The 15,814-nt window shown below is 43.4% G+C and overlaps 2 protein-coding genes across 4 annotated transcripts; both read right to left on the bottom strand.

The window, feature by feature from the left end:
* Window positions 1–535: 535 nt before the first annotated feature.
* On the bottom strand, window positions 536–6,818 carry LOC110496221 (zinc finger and BTB domain-containing protein 22). Of its 2 annotated transcripts, none has more exons than XM_021571996.3 (4): window positions 6,166–6,818; window positions 5,242–5,463; window positions 4,145–5,023; window positions 536–4,014 (listed from the first exon to the last, which is right to left on the bottom strand). In XM_021571996.3, the coding sequence occupies exons 2-4, from the start codon at window positions 5,461–5,463 to the stop codon at window positions 3,070–3,072; spliced, it is 2,046 nt and encodes a 681-aa protein (XP_021427671.3). In that variant the 5' UTR covers window positions 6,166–6,818; the 3' UTR covers window positions 536–3,069. The 2 variants fall into 2 exon arrangements, with proteins under 2 accessions (XP_021427671.3, XP_021427670.3); XM_021571995.3 differs by having other exon boundaries at window positions 5,242–5,468; window positions 6,166–6,760.
* Window positions 6,819–9,087: 2,269 nt separating this feature from the next.
* Window positions 9,088–14,730, bottom strand: kifc1 (kinesin family member C1). Of its 2 annotated transcripts, none has more exons than XM_036952776.2 (17): window positions 14,607–14,730; window positions 14,235–14,263; window positions 13,914–14,009; window positions 13,668–13,761; window positions 13,491–13,547; window positions 13,319–13,357; window positions 12,989–13,196; window positions 12,520–12,685; window positions 12,068–12,235; window positions 11,792–11,905; window positions 11,361–11,645; window positions 10,933–11,097; window positions 10,266–10,404; window positions 9,990–10,129; window positions 9,798–9,871; window positions 9,593–9,668; window positions 9,088–9,444 (listed from the first exon to the last, which is right to left on the bottom strand). In XM_036952776.2, exons 2-17 carry the CDS (start codon window positions 14,244–14,246, stop codon window positions 9,400–9,402), a joined length of 1,878 nt encoding a protein of 625 aa, XP_036808671.2. In that variant the 5' UTR covers window positions 14,247–14,263; window positions 14,607–14,730; the 3' UTR covers window positions 9,088–9,399. The 2 variants fall into 2 exon arrangements, with proteins under 2 accessions (XP_036808671.2, XP_036808672.2); XM_036952777.2 differs by having other exon boundaries at window positions 13,491–13,544; window positions 14,607–14,717.
* Between the last annotated feature and the right edge of the window lie 1,084 nt (window positions 14,731–15,814).

Genomic DNA, 15,814 nt, shown 5'->3' with positions numbered 1-15,814 from the left:
GCATCAGTGATGTGTTCTATAAGGAGCCTTGGTGGCAAATCGGATGGCCAAATGGTAAATAACATCTAGCCTCTCGGGAGCACCTTTACCTGACGATCTATAAATTACATCTTCCTAATCTAGCATGGGTAGGATGGTCACCCAAATCAGGGTTAGTTTGTCAGCTGGGGTGAAAGAGGAGCGATTACGATAGAGGAAACCAAGTCTAGATTGAACCTTAGCCTGCAGCTTGGACATGTGCTGGGATAAGGATGGTGTACTGTCTAGCCATACTCCCAAGTATGAGATGACTACCTCAAGCTCTAAACCCTCAGAGGTAGTAATCACACCTGTGGGGAGAGGGGCATTCTTACCGAACCACATGACCTTTGTTTTGGAGGTGTTCAGAACAAGGTTAAGGGCAGAGTAATCTTGCTGGACACAAAGCTTTGTTGTAGAGCATTCAACATCAAATCTGTGGAGGGGGCAGTTTAGTACAAGACTGTATAAAGACAAATGTAACATAGATCACACATGGGAACAAGGCACAGCTTGCTAAATTACACCAGGTATTTTATTTAGCCTTTTGATAAAGATCACATTGATGTACTTGGCCTAAAGTAACAATGTCTAAGAAAGACTTGCGCCTCGCTCACACCGACTGCGCCATTGTGTTTTGGTACACCAGAAGTACATTCATTTCCAATGGAACACTGCGTTTGCCTTGCAACATGGCAGTTGCAGTGCGTTCTGTGTGGTGCATATGTTGGATTTATCGAACGTATGCATAAAATGGTATGCGTAGAAGGCTTGACAGACATTATAGAAGGTGAATGTTGAACTTTTGTTGCACACATCGACGATGCTGCGCAATGACGCTGTAGGTGTGATCGAAGGCATTAGGCAACAACTCCGGTTCCACACGCATGTGCAACAACAATCGTGTTCAATATCAAATAATGTAACCCAAAATATGCACTATTCAGAAGTTAAACAGTATATTTCAGACCTAGTGTACAGTAGCAACAAGCTTTCTATATTTTAACCTCACAATTTTTCCCTTTATGAAAAAAAGGTATTTATCCTGCCATAAAGATGACAACTGGATACTGGCTGTTAAGTGTCATACAATAGTACAGACTAAGATCAACTGATGAAAACGTGTTACATGAAGTTGAATCCTTTTATGTGATGTAAATGCTATGAAATGCAGCCAGGAAAGTTATTGAACAGACCTCTATTGAAACCATACTGTAAAGTCTTGAAACAGTCCATGGAATTCCTTTTCAATCTCACAAATAGCAGCCAACTTGAGAATTAAGAGGGAGTCAATACGAAACTCACTATTGACCAAAAGCACTTTCTCTATAAACAGTGGGGTTTGAAATTGACACCCTTGATCATGAGAAAAATGACTAAAACATTTTAAATACTGAGCTATATTATATGCTAATACAATGCTAAGAGACATCCATTTTGTTTAATATTTTTTTTCCCTCAAAAGGTAGGGGTAAAAATGGACACCCCTGTTTTTGATACCTCACCTTGTGAGGATAATGACATTGAGCTGTTTCATGAGATTGGAGAACACATTGGGAGGGATCTTAGACCATTCCTCCATACAGAATCTTTCCAGATCCTTAGTCTGCGCTTATGGACTGCCCTTTTCTGTCTGGAGACAGATGGCCATTTCTTTGTGGATTTTGATGTGTGCTTGGGGTTATTGTCTCACTGGAAGATCCAGTTGTGGCGAAGTTTCCTCCTCCTGGCCAAAATGTCCTGGTACTGGGTCAAGCTCAACTCTCAGTCTCCGGATTTGAAACCCAATTGAAGAGGGCAGTCCATAAGCGCAGACGAAGGATATCAGGGATGTGGAAGAGTTTTGAATGGAGGAATGTTCCAAAAATCCCTCCCAAAGTGTTCAACAACTCATAAAACATTTTAGAAAAAGGCTCTGTGCAGTTATCCTCACAAGGTGGGGTATTGAAAAAAGGGGCGTCAGGAGTAAAATGATTGTTTGAGACTTTTAAGACAATCTTTCTCTGAGCAATTGTATTAGTATAAACTAATATTTCAAATTCTTTTGCATACAATATAGCTCAGTATTAACATTTATACTCATTTTTTATCAAGGGTGTCTATTTTCAGACCCTACACCCACTGTATGTTCTAGTAAGGCAGTCAAATTAAGTATATAAATTAGTGTTAAATAGTTCAATATTCCCTATTTGATAAATCTAAACATATCTTTCATTATATACACTTAGTTTACACTCACTTCAAATGCAATTTCCTCAACTGCTGCAATCATGACATTTTACCACATGATTTAACAGATAAGCACACGAAGACTACAAGCAACAAGTTTTTCTCCTGAATAAAAACATAACCACAACCTTCATAGAAGGTAAAACCCTGGTAAAAACATACAGAATCCTGGTGGATACAGCTTTCTTGAGCCTGCCTACTGTTAATAGTACTCACTGTCTCGAGGCATGCATTGGAATTTGGCAGTTTGAGTAAGGAATGATCCGTAAGTAACCCAAGTGTCAGACTGTAATGCTTTGTTGTCTACGATCAATATTAAACGAGGATGACTTGTAAACACACTATACACTTTATAGTTTTGCACCTATCATAATGGGAGCAGATTAGTAAGTGATGTAATACTGTACCGTAACACTGGAATTGGACATTGAACACATCACCCATGTGGAAGGGCATCCTGTGAAACAAGACCGCAGTACTGCAAGGGTCTTCTTCACAGACACTTACTTGAAAAGCACTCATTCCCTGGCAGAACAAAGTGTAGAATATTGTAGAACACATCACTTTCAACTTTCCTCTCTATTTCTAGTTTAGACTTTGCCAAAAGTGTTGTTGGTGAGTCATTATCTCTTTTGATTTTTGGTTTTCTTACTGGCATGTGCCACAAAACAGTCATACAGAGAATAACCTTGACATGTCCAGTACACTGAACTGTACAATGGTCCATAGCCATTTTCCAAGGAGGGGCACTTTCCAGAGGTCATTGGAATACCTCTCCAAAGCCCCTTGTCTTAAACACACAAATGGTGTTCACCCGTTTGGTCAAGTGACACTATCATTATCACCAACCTCAGACACTTCCTCCTCACACCCACCTTGGCTGACCCCCAGACCAAACACAGAACCTTGACCCTGCAACACGCTCGGAGAGTTGACCCCTAAGTGCGCTCCTGCACTGGCCATGGTCAGGCAAGAGACGGCATTGCTGCTGCTACCTGTACTGGAATGATGTGGCGACAAGACAGAGATCCCAGTCCTGCCACCAACGGCATCTTGACTGGCCGAGAGGGGGAGATGAGAGAGGTGCTGAGGGGAGACGCCATCAGTGCGGTCGGACCCTCCCCCATCCTCGCGCCTGCCAGCCGCCCCGCCACGTCTCTCGCAGTGGGAGCGGTGCCGCATGTAGCTGTCGCGCCACATGAACTTCTTGCCGCAGCCGTGGCAGTCGTAGGGCTTGAGCCCTGTGTGGGTCTTCATGTGCTCTGTCAGGTGGTGCTTCATCTTGAACTTCTTGGCGCAGACGGGGCAGTTGAAGGGACGCAGGTCCAGGTGCATGTTGATGTGGCGGTCGCGCATGCTCTTGTGGGTGAAGGTCTTTCCACAGTGGCACATGAACACCTTCCCTGAACCCCCGCCACCACCCCCATCCAGTCCATCTATGCCACCGCCCAAACCCCCCTGTGCTGACAAATGGACCGCTCCATGCTCTAAGTTTGGCCCTTTAAATGGTGCCCCAGCCATGCCTATTCCTATGGGTTGAGAGGAGTCTAAAGAGGATTGGCTGTACATGAGGATCTGGTTGCCTTGCATGTCTATGGGAAAGAGCTGAGCTCTAACAGCAGCAGCAGACTGGACTTGGCCGAGTAGGGCAGAAACAGCTCTGCCACCACTCTGACCAGCACTGTCATGAAGGTGCTGTGGGGGAGTCTGGTCCATCAAACCACTGTCAAACTTGAGGTAATCTTCAGAAGATTGGCAGTAATCCATCTATGAGAAAAACTGATTCAGTTTGGTAACGATCCAAAAATACAGAAACTGACAGTTGTCCTCCTGATAAGTTAGAATGGTAAGTAGCCACATACACAGACAAACATTTCGCATCAAGGGTTTGACTAACCTGTGTCTCCATCTCATGGTCCGCTCTGCTCCTCAGCTCTCCAGACAGAGTCCTGACATTGGATATGTTGAACGTCCTCTCCCTCAACATCTCCAACTCTCTCTCCTCTTCCTCATCTGGCCCTTCCTCCCCCGACACCACAATCAGGTCATCGTCCTGTGGTCTCTCCGTCTTCACCACCAACCACTGCTTCCGGGGCATGATGCTGGGCTGGCTGTAGGTGGGTCGCTTCTGGAGAGGGGAGGCGTCCCCGTCTTGGTAGGACGACACTCCGAAGCTGTCGCTGACTCCAACCTCTTGGTCCGAGACAGAGGTTGTCCGTTTCCTCCTGCTGCTCCCTTGCTTCCTATGGTACAGGAGCTCTTCTTCATCCTCCTCTTCGATCAGGAAGGCCTCCTCGGCCCCAGAAGGGGTGCAGTAGCTGGGAGTGGCGTTCACGCCTTCCTGCCCTGCAGCTCCAGCTGCCCCCCCTCCGAAGTTGACATCTCTGGGGCTGAAGTAGTTGGTGCTGCTGGGAGACTGGCTCTCACTCAGGGACGGGCGGCTGGGAGGGTGAGGGGCTGCCTGGGTGTTGCTTCCACCTGCTTGGGCACTCCCAGCCCCTAGGGAGCTTTCACTGCTACTGCATCCAGGGTTCCCCTGCACTCCCCCAATGACCCCCTGGGATGCGCTACCCACCACCCGCCCCTCTTTGAGGAGCTCTGTGCACTTGTCCACGATGTGCCACATCTGCAGCACGCTGCCCACGGTGAGGTAGTTGACGATGTCTTCGCGGAGCATGCGCAGCTGGCCCGTGTAGGCGCAGCTCAGGACGCTCTCGAACGCCAGCGGGTCCATGACGGCAGGGATGGAGACAGTGGACATGTTCTTCAAGAGCACCTGGGGGGGGGGGGGGGGGGGACAGTTAATGATGGCTGGTGACATCCCAATGCACAGAATCAAGGTTATCGTAAGCTCTCACTTTAATGCAGCAAGTTGCATAGTGCCATAGGCCTTGGACAAAAACTATTTACATGAGACACTATGAGAGGCTGTTAGAGTTAAACTAAGTTCAGTCTGGCTCTGCAACGCACCAGCAAGCAGAACAAGACACACACCTGGTCGTGAAAGTAGGGTGAGGATGCAGCTAGCACGCAGCGGTGAGCCTTGAACACCTTCCCCTGGACCTGGATGGAGAGGTCACAGAGCTGGCCCTCCTCACGCTGCCGATTCAGGCTGTCCAGTACAGACGCCTGGGAGCTGGGGAAGCACACCTGGACCACCGAGCCAGAGGGGGCACCTGAGCTGCTACAGCCCTGCCCCATTGACAGAGAATGCATCTAAGCTTTTGAAGAGATGGAAAGTTAAGTTTGTGACAGAATAATTCAAAGGCCACGTTATATCAAGTGGTGGATGAATGTTTTATATCCTTTCATTTACCTACAAGTAGGCAGTTTTCCTAAGATTGACCCTTTATTAGTGCTTATTAATGCCTACCACAAAACATTGTTCAACCACCTTCCCGAAACAGTATTATGAAATTGCACTAGGTGGTCAATCAACCAATCAAAACTAATGTAATGTAAGCTAAGCTTTACAGATCACAACCGATTCTTTCTTATAATACATTGACTCAAATTTCTCTGAATGACAGACACTACCTTGAGACTCAAAAACATGTATTAACATTTTGCTGGGGTTAATGTTACAGACTACAGATTGGTTCTATAAATCAAAGTTGTCACATGCATAGCAAAATAACAGATAGCAATGCAATTATTCTAACCAGCTAGCATTTGTAGCCAATCTAGCTAGCTAGTAGTAAAGCATGCTGGTGTGTAAACAGTCTGCGCCGGTGGACATGCGTTGAAAAGGCAGTGTTTTGAGTTTCTCTCGTTACAAAGCATAGTAATTTTCAAGCTCTTAATCGTGAGAGCATCATTTAGCTACAACTAAAAACTGCCTTCAATGTCTATCTACTGGTAGCTAGCTAACATTGGCTTGTTAAAACGGATCTAGCTAGCAAGCTAAACACAACTTACCGTTTCAGAATGTGCACCTTTGAAACAATTATGTCAAGCCAGACTCTATACCGACAAGCTACCCTCTCTCCGTTGTTTACATATACATTTCCAATGGTATGATTTGTTTTCCATCGTGTTTTGCATACAACCCATCATGCGCCGCCTTTGAAGAAATGCCAGACGACTAAAAAAGTAGCAGGGTTGTCTCGATTACCGACTAGACACTGGAGGTAGCATAGCAACCAAGCTAATTCAACCTCTTGTGGCGTTTAGTGAAAGTGGTCAAATAAGAGGTTAGTTCATTAAACCAGATGTATACTGGACAAAAATATAAACGCAACAATTTCAAAGACTTTACTGAGTTACAGTTCAAGGAAATCAGTCAAATAAATTCATTAGGCCCTAATCTATAGATTTCACATGACTGGGAATACAGATACGCATCTGTTGGTCACAGTTACTTTAAAAAACTAGAGGCGTGGATCAGAAAACCAGTCAGTATCTGGTGTGACCATTTGCCTCATGCAGCATGACACATCTAGACTCGATCAGGCTGTTTGTTGCTTGTGGAATATTGTCCCACCCCTCTTCAATGGCTATGCGAAATTGCTGGATATTGGCGGGAACTGGAACACACTGTCGTACACGTCAAACCAGGGAATCCCAAACATGCTCTATGGGTAACATGTCTAGTGACCCCTCAAGTGGATGGATTATTTTGGCAAAAGAGAAATTAACAGGGATGTAAACAAATTTGTGCCCAACATTTGAGAGAAATCATCTTTTTGTGTAAATGGAAAATTTCTAGGATATTTTATTTCAGCATGTGAAACATGGGACCAACACTTTACATGTTGCGTTTATATTTTTGTGGATATAATGAGATGCTCATATCTCCGCCCTAGGCGGGAAGGCTTGCGGCAAGTTTAGGTCTGCATATTAAACCCATAGAAACACATTGGGCTTATTTTGAACATATTTAGTGGAGAGTGAGCGCTCTCACTTCGCCTCTTCCTCTCTGAATAAATTGTATTTCAGTTTAACCTCTCTGAAACAGATCTGGAAGGTAACATTATCAGACGAAATAACCATTCTGCTTAGCGGGGGAGATTTTAGCATGTGAATCTTGGTGGGGCAAACAAATGTTTATGCATGCCAGCAAAGCCACAACACTAAACAATACATTCATTGCGCTATAACCGTGACAAAACAGTGCCGACAAACTGTTGGGACAGCTTTATGTAGGCCCTAACAGTAGAGCTTTCTTTTCAGCACCATGGAGTGAATCCTTACACATGGCTATCAGCAGAGCCTTGTCTGGCAGCGAAACAGTTAATTCAGCCTCATTTACTGCCTTTTTGAAAAACAAAGCTGATATGGCTGACTTGATTAAACAAATGTGGTTTCTACTGACAGTTAAGATGTACAGACTATGGTATAAGGGGACGGCGAGCAGATAAGAGGCGATCCGTAATTTCGATTAAGACGTTAATGCTAGGACAGACGTAGTCAATATAACTATTTGTTCAGCTTTTGAAATCTACAGCGACAGAATTCAGAACATGGTTCATCCTTGCAGTATTCTCCCTGTACACCAAGCCAGAACCGTAGGATAAATAAATGGGGGCATATAAACAGACTAGGAAAGCTCTTACAATATTCAATGATTACATTTCTCTAAAACAGGCTATAGGCTACATCTGCAACATCAAGTCAGAACAGTAGGCTAAATTATTAGGGTGATGCACATGGGCTACTAACAGCTTACTACACAACATACTTAGTATTACTTTCTTGGCTACAGTATAAATATCTCCTTGACATATTACATAATTTATGCAGCAGCATACACAACATTTTTGGACTCACCTTGTTGTGCTATGCTCACTTGAACAGGAAGGTGGCGCGGCGGTCCTAATTGTGGGCTCTAGAAAGAGGCCCGAAATCCGGAGTTGGCATTCCAAGTTGGATGACCGTTAAATTATATTCCCAGTCTGAGCTAGTTTTATCCGAGGTCCCAGTAGTCTTGAACTCACTTAAGTTTGAGATTTCCCAGTTCTGAGGTTCCAATTTTTTTGAACACGGCAGAAGTCATGCTGAATTGACAGCTTGGCCAATGTATTCAAACTTATGGCCCATAGAGTTACCCCCTTTTTCGTGATATCCAATTGGTAGTTCCAATCTTGTCTCATCGCTGCAACTCCCCTATGGACTTGGCAAAGGTGGAGATCCAAGCCGCACTGCTTCTTGACACACTGCTTGCTTAACCCGTGTCAGAGGAAACACTGTCGAACTGAAGATCGTCAGCCTGCAGGTGCCCGACCCTCCACAAGGAGTCGCTAGAGCACAATGAGACATGGACATTCCTGCCAGCCAAATCCTCCCCTAACCCAATCGTGCGCTTCACAGCCTGGGATCAAACCTCAGGCTGCAGTAATGTCTTAGCACTCATTGTTGAATTTGCAATTTCCATCTTGAAATGTTTACAATCAATGGCCAATACATTGTATCTATAATTTATCTTATGACAAGGTTAGAAAAGGATTTGCCAGTAGATTGCTGACTTGATGCATGTTGACTGCTTATCTAGCTTGATAAGATTTTGAAAGTATGATGTTGACATCAGTCCAATCAAAGCTACTGTAGATATAACTTGATTTGACCTGTGGCTAATGACCTTGAGACTTTTTGTATGGTCAATTCTAACATAAGTCTATTGCAACACCCAAGATCTCTACATGTAGATTTAAGGTGTGGTACAGTGGTGTTCCCATGAGTGACAGAACACTGAGCCAATTATGGCGAAACAAAAAATTACCAACCCCTCCCTACACTCCATATTTTCCACTGGCTGCCCCACCACCACAGAAAGCACTCAAATAGGCTGAAACATCTGCATTTTGAAGCTGCCTTGCCCAAGAAAGCAAAAGGGAGACAATGTTTGTATGTAGCTTTATTAAAATGAAAATATTATTTTTATACTCAAAACAGAATTTTTCAGCAAACTGTGGGTAAATGGTTGGGCAAACAAAAAAAGGTGGGTAAACTGTTTTCCCTGCACTACTGACAACATCCATCTATGATTATTAACTACAAGACAAAGACTTAAAAACAAAAATAGCTTTTGACTGTTGTATCTCTGATCCAATTGATTAAAAATGAATAATATAAAATAACCACTAATACAAGGGCATATGTCTAAAAACCACAATGTACAGACACCACATTCATTTCTCTCCACAGGATGCACATTTACTTCCGGTTAGCTGATGCTGTGCCAATAACACAATCATTCACCTGCAACAGAATAAATATACAGAAAAAAAAAAAAAGAAAAGCCATTGTTATTCATATATTTAAACAAAATATGCACAGCATTAATATGAACATGTTCCAGAGTGAATTGTATGTTGTTTAAAAAAATAAAATGTGCGAGGTCACACACCTTGCTAGCAAACCGCAGAGAGTTCAGGGTCTCTGGGAAGCTGTCTGCCTCTGGGGAAATGTTGACAAACATCAAGCTAGAAGAGCAGAGACAAAAGGTTACATACTTTGATCTGCTCATAATCACAACCGTACAACCAACAGTCAATTAAAAAGACTAATCTGAGCACAAATCCCATTCAAACTTCGCTCATAACCCAACTTACGTCTTGCTGTTTCCTCCGAGGCAGCTTTGGAGAAGATACGTCAGCTTTGAGTTTCTGTACGGGATATAGCTCTCCTGGAATATAGACAAAGAGTGGGAGGGTAAGTGAACGCAACCAAGCTATAACTTACAAAGCACCCGTGGCTCCATAAGCAAGCCACCAGCCTAGAGGCATTGGGCTGCAAACATATACCTTATTAGCCAAAGCAGCGATAACAATCCCAAGGTTGGTCAAGGAGCCGTTGATGGCCGTCATCTCCTTGAAGCGGTCCCCTTGGGATTGGCTCTTCTGCACCCGCTCGCTGCCAGCCAGGTCCACCAAACACAGAGAGGCTGCAGACAGACACAGGAACACCCGTCAGGATTCTCATAACAGAACGCAATCAGACAACAGGATTATCATTTGTTCTAATTTAACATCTCAGCCTGTGTTGGTTGCAGATGTACAAAACGCAGACAAAACGATTACATTTGCACTTGACATCTCTCCCAGAGTTCTCTCCCTCAATGTCAAGCTGGAACACCGAGTGCGAGCGGGAGGAGTGGTCGTTCATGTTGGTCCGGGCTGTGGATCGGTTCTGGTTGGCCAGTGAAATCAGGTTACAGACCTGGATGAACAGTCGGTCAAAATGGACACATTAGATTAGTTTATAGGCTAGGGGGATACTTTATTGCAGAGGGATTTGAACCGCCCATACAGGTTTATCAGACAACTGCTCTACCTCCCTGTGTTTGACATGTAGGACAATTCAGGTCCTAAATGGGCAACAATTATTATTATTTACTTTTTTAAACAAGAGGCTACTTCACATCATTTCTTTACTGTAGCACTATTGAGGTAATTATTATGCACTTACTGGTATGCATTTGTACATACCTATACTTTAATTCTACACAAGTCGCTGTCTCTATGGATAAGTGCCATCCAAATTACTTAAAGGTCGACATAGCGAAATGATGTTGCCTCAAGACCAAAACAGCGCTTCGCCCCTCTTAGTTGCAGAAATTTACCCGCTAGGCGGTTTACTTTCTGCATAGGTCATAATGCTGAGTCTACCTTTAAATCTAAAACAACAAATAAAATGAAAATCAAACATTAGTTAAATTTAAGATAATATGAGTGTTGAAATGCCCACCTCATCCTCAGAGTTGACCTTCTGGTAGGTCAGATTGGTGACAGTGACCTCGTTGTTGGCGCTTTTGCGAATCTCATGCTCCGGTCTCTTGTTGGCCTTTCCAGTGTAGAGGAGATCACGCAGAGTTTCGTTGTAGATCTCAACGAAACTGGCAGTAAATGTAAACTGGGGGGGGGGGGGGGGGGGGGGGGGGGGTGTACCGGAATCAGGTCAAAAAAAGTACCATGCATTTACACAAGCTTTAACTCATTCCACTTAAATATCAAAATGGGAAATATACAGTATCATCTGATCTGAAAAGCAGAAACACATCAATACAGCAAAAGTCAAAACAACATGTTCAAATTCCCTGTTCACTATAATAGAAATGTCCAGCTGTAGGAACAGCTACCACTCATTCAGATGAAAACCAATGGCATCATTGGTACCTTCCATCCCTGCTCCCGCAGTTTCTTGGAGGCCTGGAAGATCTGCTGCACAGCCCGGGGGATGACCCCACGCATGTCCTCCATCTCACCACCCTCCATGGTGTAGGTTTTGCCACTGCCCGTCTGGCCGTACGCGAAGCAGCAGACGTTGTAGCCGTCCAGGGCTGACTGCACAAGGAGGGATATCTCCTCAAACACATCCTTCTGCGGGATGGAGGGCCCAAACACCCGGTCAAAGCTGAAGTTGTAGCTCTTTTGGGTGTCTCCAGAGCGCCCTATGTGAGACTACGTGGGAATGAGGAAGTGATGATTTGTTTGCAATTTTTGCCATTTAAGAAGAGTAAGATTAGAGGTCCACACTGAAAAACATACAATTACCTAAATGATTAGTGACCCATTTCATGATTGTGCTTCAGGTGTGCGATTGTTACCTCTTCAGTCTTGGCCAGTGTGAGAGCCTGGTTGTCGTGGGCCGGGAGCTGAATATGGTCACTCTGCCCACCGGCCTGCAGGGGGCGCACTCTGCAGAAAACTCTGATGTTTCCCTATAGAAATAAGAGAGCGGTCAGTCTTGTTAGTGTGAGAAGATGAATGCAACTTTATGCTCCTCCATCATGAGCTACAAATGGACAGGGGCCTAGCTAACTAGAGCATACAGTTTGAAGCAGAAATATAAAAATATTCCCCATACTGAAACACCCCCTTGCCTTGAGCTCTTGGATTGTGTTGTGAAGCTCCCTGCGCTCCATCTCTCCACAGTGAATCTCGTCTGTCTGGCGGGCCACAGTCTCCTCCAAGTTGCGGACAGTGTCCTGGGTCTCCCTCAGGGTGGTCTGGCAACGGGAGAGAGTGGAGGCCTGCACAGAGAGCTGGGTCTGGTAGAAAGAGAGAATTCAGACACCTATGCACTAAAAACAAAACAAAATCTTGGGCTGCAACGGGGGCTGGTGACAAGCCGTAAAGGCAGTGAGTTTGAATGAGGCTGGGCCAAAAAGGGCTATGCCAGACCTCCTTAGATACTACTGACCAAGGAGCAGAGACACATTAGAACACCAGCTATACTCCATGCATCTCATGTCACAGCAGTCAAGGTGATCCGTTGTCACAATGAGTAGGCCTGCCTGCCATTTCACTTCTTGTGTGGGAGAACATGTCCTACCTGCACACTGTGAAGCTCAGCCTCCAGACTCTCCCTCAAGCCCAGAAGAACTTTGTGCTCATCGGTGAGGTTGCATAAGTTCTTCTCCAGGGAGGCCTTCTCACTGGACACAATGGCCAGCTGCTCTTTGACACCAGACAGGGCAGCCAGCTCCAGTTCATACTGGCTGCAACACAGTAAACATGGCTAAGATTGACAAACATCAGAAGGACAAAAAGAGTAACAAGTTACCATTACAACACTACTGGCTAAATGTATGCATAAAGTTATGACTAGTACTCGACTGAAGAAAGATAAGAGATCATGTCAGCTATAGGCCCACTTGTTTTGCTAAATTAACACTCTCCTTTGATGTTCCTTATGCAAAATAAGTCACTCTTTCCTATGTGGTTACAATGCCCTTTCCCATGCCACTACACCCATTTTCACATAATAGTCAACCCTCTGCATGTTCCCTGGTACTCTGTACCTGAGCTGTGTGTGGAGTTCTTGTAGGTCTGAAGTCATCTGTGCTTCCTTCTGCCTGCTTTTAGCTACAGACTCCTTCAGGCTCTCGTTCTCCTGGGCCACCGTTTTGACTTTTCTCTGGTAATTGGAAATCTTGCCCTCCATGTCCGTAACTTTTCCCTTCAGGTCCCATGCAGGCCGCCGTGAACCCCCAACAGCTGCTATTGGTGCTAGGGAAACACATTCAACACCCTCATGTTTTCAGATATGGAAGAGAATGTTTGTGGATGCAATATACAGAAAATGTGATTAAGGAAGGACCATGTGATTGAAAAGGGACTTGGGTACCTACCTGCTTTAGCAACAGAGGCAATGGGCGGCTTCTGAAACCCTATTCGGGGTTAAATTTATAAATATATATATTTAAAAAAAGACAACGTGAAGAAATATTACCAAACAAGAAACTTACAAGGCTGGCTATTAATATCACATGCATTCATATTTCTCAATACACAGCATCTCACCTCTAGAGGGACCAGCAGCTATAGTGGCTGCTCCTGTATGCCGAATGAATTTGGCTGCTAAGAGAGAGGGTTATAAAATACAAATAAATACTGCTAATACAGAAAAACAGTGCTAAAACTATGAAAAACAAGATGACATTGGCCAAACCAGTCATTGAAGTTTTTGAGGACACTCACCAACAGCGCGCTTTGGTGGAAGGGGCCACTTTGTTCCCGTCGCACTTGCTGTCTGTCTCATCTTTGGGTCTGAATCAACCCTTCTCATCTTTTTCTAAAGGAGAGAAAAAAAACATTTACTACTGGTAACTAAGGATAATTTGAAAACAAAAGGACACGTCTAACTTGTGTTTGTGGTGCATTTCTAAAGGAATTGAACATGTCCGTCATCACTGTCTATTAGTTTTGCAAAAGGTTTTTACACACCTGAGCAGGTTGTTGGTCTGAGCAGGAGTTTATACTCTCACTGCTGCTAGCGGAGAGGACCCTTTTACCAGACATGACTGGTAGTCGGGAGTGATTCTGCAGAGGTTAGTGAAGGAAAAAATCACCTAACTTTACAAAGTGACAACAGATTGTAGCAGGCAGTCCATTTAGCTGCATGTTATTTTTCTGTACATGCCAATAGAGAAAGAGACTAAACTAACTAGTTCCTGGCTTAAGCTTGTTTATATCCAAAATCACCCTATTCAGATTGGTAGCTTACGTTAGGTTGATAGTTAGCTGGCTAGTTATAGTCCCACTCACCTCTTTATTCATATGGCTTGAATGTGTACCTGAAACAGAGGGAGCAACATGTAACGCTGACCATAAATACATCAATGGCATGACATAGGCTAGCTAAAAAGAAAATAACATTGGCCAGTTAGCAAGTGGAATGGTGGGTGGAATTAAACTAACTGTGTAAAGGTTGTAGCTAGAAATTCGTGCTTTAGTTGTGTGAATAAACCAATAGCATGTTAGCAGGAGTGTAGCTAAAATTACGTTACCGTTGGTGTAACGGAAAAGCCATAGCAGGAAAAACAAAATTCAAACAGCCGTTCATTTGAACCACTCTTCGTAATTATAAACATATAAACAAAACATTTCACACATTTTAGTTTATTATTATTTACTTACCAATACGGGCATTCACACTCGTTTCGCTGCAAACACAACAGCCGTTTGAATTTCAAATTGAAATGTTTTGATGGCGCTTTACACCGTCCAACGTAATTGGCTGACCTTAGCCCAATCGCGTTATATGAAACACAATCCCGCCTTCTCTTTTGCCTTACTACCCAATCAAATTTAAATTTTAGTAATTTAGGGGATGTACAATTTTCCGCAATTCCATTCGTGGAACCCTGATACAGAACATCCATTGATCAGTCGTGGTGGGATCATTGAAATTAAATATCGAATATAAAATATAAATATAGCTCTGATTCATCAGCGTGGCTCTATAAAATAACTATATTTAGTTAAATATTAGCAGATTTAATATGAATCTTGAGTCAGATACTGTCAAGATGGAATACCTGGAATTGAAAGATAAGAAAAACAATCACATTTAAATATTATGTAAACCAGTTTTTTTATTCTCTGTTTGAATTCATTAAAATCTAGCTTTTCCCCCGATAAATATTTCCACAACACATTGGCAAAATATATATTTTCTATAAATGATGATGATTATCAAATCAAATGATATTTTTCAAATGCGCTGAATACAAGTGTGAAATGCTTACTTACAAGCCCTTAACCAACAATGCTTTAAGAAGTTAAGAAAAAAAACGTGTTAAGTAAAAAATAGATAAGTAAAAAAATAAAATAAAAGTAACAAATAATTAAAAAGCAGCAGTAAAATAACAATAGCAATAACGAGGCTATATGCAGGGGTTACCAGTACAGAGTCAATGTGCAGAGGCACCCGGTTAGTCGAGGGATTATGATGATGATGATTACTTTTATTATTATGTTATAGATTAAATACATAAATTCTAAACATTTTCACATTCATCAAAACCTACTGTTTTAAAATACATTGTTCTCTCATCATATACTGTTACCCCATCAGATACTATGGGTTGAGGTCTTTTGGCGAAGGTGGTTTTGCATTTAGATGGGTTTAGTGATATTTTGCTGGCTTGGACCCATGTATCCCAGGCTATTCAGGGTTGTCTGGTGCATGGTAATGTCTGAGCAGGAATGAAGTAGGTTTAAGGCCATCATGTCCAGCTGTTGTTCACGTCACTGGTAGCAATGTCAATGATGGCCATGATGGGGGAAAAACAGTAGGCCTATGTGATGGGAAAGCCATATCTGATAGGGAACAGTATATTGTT

The sequence above is a fragment of the Oncorhynchus mykiss genome, chromosome 18, assembly GCF_057628025.1.
Source record: "Oncorhynchus mykiss isolate SJ-2025 chromosome 18, ASM5762802v1, whole genome shotgun sequence".
Taxonomy (NCBI): domain Eukaryota; kingdom Metazoa; phylum Chordata; class Actinopteri; order Salmoniformes; family Salmonidae; genus Oncorhynchus; species Oncorhynchus mykiss.
This window is presented reverse-complemented; position numbering and strand designations above follow the sequence as displayed.